At 61.3% G+C, this 6918-nt stretch overlaps 1 protein-coding gene across 1 annotated transcript; it reads left to right on the top strand.

The window, feature by feature from the left end:
- The first annotated feature begins 3346 nt into the window (after positions 1 to 3346).
- HES5 (hes family bHLH transcription factor 5) lies at positions 3347 to 5123 on the top strand. The gene is made up of 3 exons (XM_049875863.1): positions 3347 to 3737; positions 3843 to 4008; positions 4175 to 5123. The coding sequence occupies exons 1-3, from the start codon at positions 3684 to 3686 to the stop codon at positions 4444 to 4446; spliced, it is 492 nt and encodes a 163-aa protein (XP_049731820.1). The 5' UTR covers positions 3347 to 3683; the 3' UTR covers positions 4447 to 5123.
- The last annotated feature ends 1795 nt before the right edge of the window (positions 5124 to 6918 follow it).

Genomic DNA, 6918 nt, shown 5'->3' with positions numbered 1-6918 from the left:
CTGCCTCCAGGCCCTGCCTTCCCGAGGAGCCCTTTGCTCTGCAGTCAGGCAGGGACTGGGGTGGTGTAGGAGGTAGGGGCTACTTAGAAACTGTTATGGTCCTTGATTGGTGAGTTTAACATAACCATGACCAACTAGCGCGGTTTGCCAGGAGACTCCACATCCACACCTCTCTGCCACAGTGGTTATTTCTGGGACACATCATTAACTCCAGATACCCCCTCACCCCAACTAGCTGGCCCCTCAGACTTACTGAGCTCTCCAAGGTGAGGGCTCTGGGAACTGCAGGAAGGACAAGCAACCTTACCTCCTCAAAGCCACCCCAGCCCACCCCTCCATGGCTTTTGGGGGCAGCCAAGGGGATGATCTGAGCTCCTCGCCACATTCCACGGTGCTTCTGCACAGTAAAGCCCTCCTGGGACCAGGCCTCCAGCCCCCTCCTCTCCCCCCAGCCCCTCCCAGGGCCACGCGGGTGCTATTCACATCGGATGGTGTGAGCCAGGAGCCCAGCAAGTTTCCCACACTTTGGCCCCATTCATAGTGTTAAACGGCCCACAAAGGCCGGGCGTGTGCCTCAGAGGCCTCCTGAGCCTTGGCGGGGCAGCCATCTGGCCCGCACCCGGGGAGGGAGCAGGCCTTTCATCCGGCCAGGCGGCCGCCCCCGCCCCTTACTGCAGCCCACGCACCGGACAGGATTTAACACCATTCATTTCATATTTCCCACAATCGAAAATTGGATCAAAGCTGTGCAGCCCAGGGGAAGGAGGAGAGGGAGAGAGGCCACAGCCCCCTCTGCCCACCCGCTACCCTCACCCTGGCCACTGCAGGTGGGTGGGCGGGCGATGGGGTAAGGGGGGCTGGACTGCTCCAGGCACGTGTCTCATTTGGCCGTGGAGCCAGCTGGGGGAGGGACACCAGCCCCAGCCAACTGTTTCTTCCGATGCCTGGTGGGGGGTGGGGTGCAGAGCCCCTGCCTGAGTGCCACCCCCCACATCTGGGCCCAGCTCTGGGGCCCTGCTGCCAGCAGCCCAGTGGTCACGGCACATGTGGGCTCAATCCCCATCCCCAGGTGGTAGACTGTGGCCAGGGCTGGCACAAACTGCCCCCTCATCCCTGCAGTCCCACCCAGCTCTTGCTTGGCTAAGTGCCTACTCGTACTGGGCCCTAGGCTGGCAGGATGTGGGCTATGGGAACACAGGTGACTGTCATCCTGCCCACCCCAGCCCCAGACAGCCCACAGAGAGCCCCCAACCACCAGTGGCAGGCGTGAAGTGTGATGGCCACCCAGCATGAGCCCCTTTTGGGCATCCCCTGGTGCCATTTTCAGCCTGGGGACCCTGGCCTGCCCTGAGGCTGTCAGTGATGTAAGAGCCCAGGGCTGCCCAAAGTCTTGGCACCTCACCTCCACCCTGAGTGTCCTTTGCCCTTGTGCATCAAACAAGGGCCATGTGTCCATAGGAAGGACCCATGTGCTCACAGAGGAGCCCCCACCTCTGGTGAGGCCACCCTGGCCCTCAGCTTCCCCTTCTCCCACAGACAGCCTGCGGCCTGTGTCACCTTCAAGGGAGATGCTATTGGGGGCAGGATGGGAGGAAGAGTGACTAGGGGATTCCTCTCCTCCCCCCTTTAAAGTTACCTGGAGGTTCCACCCCAGGACTCCCCTAATCCCCAGCCTAGCCTGACCCAATGCTGGACCAGTTGGCTAGTGATTCCACTGGCACCAAGCAAAGCCCCACCCTGGTGTCCTGGCACTGCCCTACCTCCTCCCCTGATGGCTCCACTGCTAGGTTCCTTGTGCTGGGGACATCTGGAGCCACATCCACCTAACAGGCCACTCATAGCTGTGAGTCACTGCCAAGACCAGGCCCTTGTTTGTTGTTGATTGCCACTGAGTCAATTCTGACTCAAAGTGACCCCATGTGTGCAGAGTAGAACCACGCTTCATAGGGTTTTCAAGGCTGTGGCCTTTCAGAAGCAGATTGTCGAGCCTGTCTGTCAAGGTGTCTCTGGGTGGGTTCGAACCACCAGCCTTTCAAGCTCATAACTGTTTGCACCACCTAATTCCCAGACATATCTGGACAAGACTGCTGTCCATGGAGCTGTGCCTCTGGACTTAAACTCTGGCTAAAGTGCCTGGTCCAGTGGGCTCCAGACCCTGTCTTCCCCTAGCACCTGGCTGAGTCCCACCTGCCCCTTCTCCACAAGATGCTGGGAAAGAGAGCTGGCAGGGGGCATGTAAGACACAGCCCAAGCCCCACTCCCTCTCTCAGTCCCTGCAGGCTGCAGGGATCAGAGGCAAGGGACTGTTCTGGACAAAAGGTTCACAGCAGACTCTCCCCAAGGGGCCAGGGTGGGGCTGGTGGCCTGAAACAGCCACTGGCCCTCAGCTGGCTGGTCAAGAACTGGAGTTGTCAGATTGTCAAGTGGGTCCCTAGAGGGCCAGTCTGGGTGGCACTGCATCCATGTGGGCTCCAGGCCTGCCCTGCTTAGACCCTCTTGTCTTCCCCTGGTGCCCACCTCTCCACCCACTAGCAAGATGCCTGAAGAAAGCAGACCCCAGAAGTGCCCAATGGGCTGTGCAGAGGGGTGACAGGGGGCTCTGGCCTCCCACCAGTCATGCCAGGCCCTGGGAGACTTCTCCCAGCCCCAAGGCTCACCTGGGCTCCAGGCAGGCACCCCTACCCCACAATGGGGTGAGGCCAGCAGAGAGGCCACCCAGTCGCCTAGGATGCCCCAGGATTCTAAGGCAGCTGGTCTGGACCAAGTGTGGCTGAATTCCCAGCCCGATGGGGGCGGGGTGAGGCTGGAGCACCCCAAATGCTACTGCCTACCAGGCTGCTCCCAGGAGGATAGGGTACAGGGGCCCCAGGAGACTGGATAAATGCCAGGCCCCACGCTGGGCACTCTGTCTCCCTGAAGCTCCCTGAACCCCAGCCAGGGAGGCAGGTTGCCTATTTTCCAGGTGAGAAGATTGAGGCTTGGGTAAGTCACATGTCCCAGGTGACACAGCCAGGGGACTAGCAACATGGCTGCCAGGTCTGATCCTAGGAGCTAGGGCCTTTCCTTGACTGTGTCCACCTACGGTCCAGGTGACCAGACGCCAGTCCAGGAGACGTGTGGCCCCTCCTCACCTCCCAGCTGGGCATGAGTCTCTTTCAGGGAGTGTGGAAAGCTGCCGTTAAGCCACTCGCCGCTCTTGTTAATTCTTAAGCTTTTCCCTTATCATCCCTTGTGGTTTTTGAGCGGGGGTGGGGAGGAGGGGAGCGAGTGGGAGGGGAGGGCAAGGGAGGGGCCCCTTCTTCCTGCCCTGCCCCCTCCCCTCCCCGGCGTCCCTGCAGCCTGGGAAAAGGCAGCATATTGAGGCGCGGGTCTCAGCATCAGGCCCGGGATGCTAATGAGGGAGAGCGTGTTCCCACAGCCCGGACATTGTGCCGCGCGGCCCACCTGCTCCTCAGGGAGCGCCCATTGTGCCCGCGCCAATTCACAGGCAATTTAGCGTGTGCTAATGGGCCGGCGCCTTTGTGCGGCCTGCGCCTCCATTGGCTGCCGAGCGTGGGAACCGCCGCGGCGCCCGGGCCCCAGGCCCTGGCCGCGCCGGCGCCTATATCAGGCGACTCGCGCCCGGTCCGGCCAGCGCCTGGCCCGCCACCGCAGGCCGCGCCCGCTCCTCCGCGCCCACCGGCATGGCCCCCAGCACTGTGGCCGTGGAGCTGCTCAGCCCCAAGGAGAAAAACCGGGTAAGTGCCAGCCCCGCCGTCGTCTCCGTACGGTCTTTCCCCGAGCGATCCCCTCTGGCCCGCCCGCCCGCGAGTCCGCGCCCTCTGACGCCCCCTCCTCCCCAGCTGCGCAAGCCAGTGGTGGAGAAGATGCGTCGCGACCGCATCAACAGCAGCATCGAGCAGCTGAAGCTGCTGCTGGAGCAGGAGTTCGCGCGGCACCAGCCCAATTCTAAGCTGGAGAAGGCTGACATCCTGGAGATGGCCGTCAGCTACCTGAAGCACAGCAAAGGTGAGCGCACCACCCGCTCTCCCGGTCCCTGAATTTCACCCCGCTGCGGGTCCCCCTTGCCTCGGCCCCGCTCCCTGGGTCACCGCTCCCCAGATCTCCAGCTCCCGGTGTCCCTGCTCCCCGTCTCCCAGTGCCCGCCGCCGGCTCACTGCCTATCTCCCTGCAGCCTTTGCTGCCGCTGCCGCCGGCCCCAAGAGCCTACACCAGGACTACAGTGAGGGTTATTCGTGGTGCCTGCAAGAGGCCGTGCAGTTCCTGACGCTGCACGCGGCCAGCGACACGCACTTGAAGCTGCTTTACCACTTCCAGAGACCCCCAGCCACCTCGGTTGCGCCTAAGGAGCCCCCAGCTGCCAGCGCGGCGCCTCTGCCTGCGCTCACTTCTGCCAAGGCTGCTGCCCCAAGGCAGCCCGCCTGCGGCCTCTGGCGACCCTGGTGACCGGGACTGCCCAGGACCAGAGGGCGAGCCAAGCCGTTCCTCTCCCGAGTAGGGAAGCGCCTTCCCATCCCCTCGGTCCAGCTTGAAGGCCTCTCTGGAGGGCTTGTTCCCCAGCTGGCGGGCCAGCAAGGGAGTCGTTCTCAGAGAATGTGTGCCGGCCCTTGTCCTTTTAGGACAATCAGGGCCAATCTTCTTCAGAGAGAGCTGCTGCAGCATCTGACCCCAAGGGGTCGTTCTGTGTTTGCATTTCAGCAAGTGACTTCCGGGAAGTCCCGGCCACATGCCGGGGTCTATGATATTTGTAGGTGGTGGGGCTGGCGGGAGCTGCTGTAGAGGACTTTCTTCAGGCCTGTGGCTGTGGGCACGCCCCCGGGCGGCCGTGCAGTGGGGGCTGTCTTGCCTTTTGTGAAGGCGAACTCAGTGTGCATCCTCATAGGAGAGAGAGTAACAGCCTGAGGGCATGGAAGAGCCACGCAGTGGATTCCTTCCTGAAAGGCACCCTTGTGTGCTCAGCTGTCTGCTTGGGGCTCATAGTGGGCTGTTTGGGGCGGGTGGGTCCCCATAACGATCCTTAAAGGATTCCTGTGTGTGGGTGCACGTGGGCGCGCGTGGGCGTGATGTCTGTACTCAGTATTTGAAGTCTGTTATGCAGACTGCTCTGCAGGCTTTTAATAAAATCTGACTGTTGAGTCCTTGTCTCCTCTTCTGCCTTACAAGGGTGTCTTTGCCAGCACGGGGGTGGAAGGGCAGGTCTTTAGGGGTGAAGGAGAGTGAGCATGGCCACGGTGTGTGGCCACAGCTGGAGATTTGCTTAGCAGTGACCCTCTGGCTGCTGGAAGAATGTCTGGGTCCTGGCCTGGGAAGGAAGAGGAGAAGCTGGAAATTAGGGAGGGAGGAGAAGAGTAAGGAGGAGAGACACAAGGAGGGAGGGGAGAAACAGGTAGGGAAGGAAGAAGGGAGGGAAAGAGAGGAGGAGCTGGAAACAAGGGAAAGAGGAGGCAGGGGAGAAGCTGGAAGGAAGAAGGGGGGAGGGGAGAAGCAAGGAAAGAGGGAAAGTGGAGAGGAACGCTAAGGAGAAAAGGGAGAGGGAGGGAGGGGAGAGGGAGGCTGGAAGGTGAGGGACATTGTAGACTGCATTCCCTCTGTGTGTGGAGGAGGGGCAATCAGGCGGGAGACCTGGGTTCCAGGGCCTGGGTGAGGACAAAGTGACAGCTATGGGTGAGCCCTTCCTGATGTCTGGCTGGGGACCTGTAGCCTGCTGTGGAGCCCTTGCTGCAATCAAAGGGGGCTTGGCCAGGCCAAACAAACAGGCGGAAATGTTTACCGCCAGCCCCTGCCCCTCCCCTCCAGCCTGCAGCCACCTGCAGCCCTGGCAGGAGCTCCCTCCCAGAGGCACCTATCTAGCTAATTCCCAGGTGTCCGCCCTGTCCTCCCAGTTGCAGGCCGCTTGCCGGGCTGGAACAGACAGTGCTGGTGGTGACTCGGCCACGGCTGCTCCCTTGCTCTGAAAGGGCACCTATTTTTAGGCAGGCTACGGGGTTTTGGTTGAGTCTGCAAGAACCTAGAACTTCAGCACCCAAGTGCCATTTCCCCAAGGGGTGAAATCCACCCAGCAAGGAGCAGAAAGGAGAGCCTGGCACTCCAGAGACTCCCAGATACTTTGTGATGACAATTCAGGCAGCGCGGGTCTCATCCCTCTCTCCCTTCTGCCTTCTGCCCTTTCTGGCTCATTCTGAAAAGTGCCTTCTCTGGGCCAGCCGAGTGTCTGCCACCGGCCCTCTCTGGTAGCTGCTGAGCCCCAGCTGTGGTGGGCAGGGGACAGGGGAGGCTCGCTGCAGGCATGTGGATCCATCGTGACTGGGAGGAGCGCCGCTGCCCTTGTGAACTGTGCCTGCTGGCTGGGCTAGCCCAGGGCCCACCCCGCTGTCCAGGCCACTATGCCATGTCGCCTGCTATGCCCTCTGGGGAGCAGACCCTCTGCCCTCCTTTACCAGAGCCTCCTTTAGGCAGGCTCACCTACGGCAGCACAGCCATCTCCTGGAAGGCACTGCGAACCCACCTAATACACCCTGGAATTCTGCCCAGGGCTCTGCATTCCTGCTGCCCATGAGTCTGTTTTGGCTCTTTCAGGGCTCCCAGGAACCTGTCTAGCAGCTGGTGGCACTCTCAGTTTGCAGACAGAGAGGCTAAGGTCCAGAGGCACACAGCAATGACCAGGGTCACCTGGGAGGCAGGAAACCGACCTCAGGGGCTGAGTCTGCCTGCCTCTGTGCTGGTTCTTTGAGGGACTCGCTCCGGAAGCCATTTCAGACATTCCCTGCGTCCTTGCTCTGCAGCAGTCTCAAGTCTCAACGTGTTTCTCAGCAAACTCCCATTGGTCCCCCCCTCCCCCATCCCTTGCTGGAAGGTACCTCCTCCAGGCAGGCTTCCTGGCGGTGCAGGAAGGGGCCTGCTTCCGCTGTATTTTCTGTG

This window comes from Elephas maximus, chromosome 3 (assembly GCF_024166365.1).
Source record: "Elephas maximus indicus isolate mEleMax1 chromosome 3, mEleMax1 primary haplotype, whole genome shotgun sequence".
Classification (NCBI taxonomy): Eukaryota; Metazoa; Chordata; class Mammalia; order Proboscidea; family Elephantidae; genus Elephas; species Elephas maximus.
This window is presented reverse-complemented; position numbering and strand designations above follow the sequence as displayed.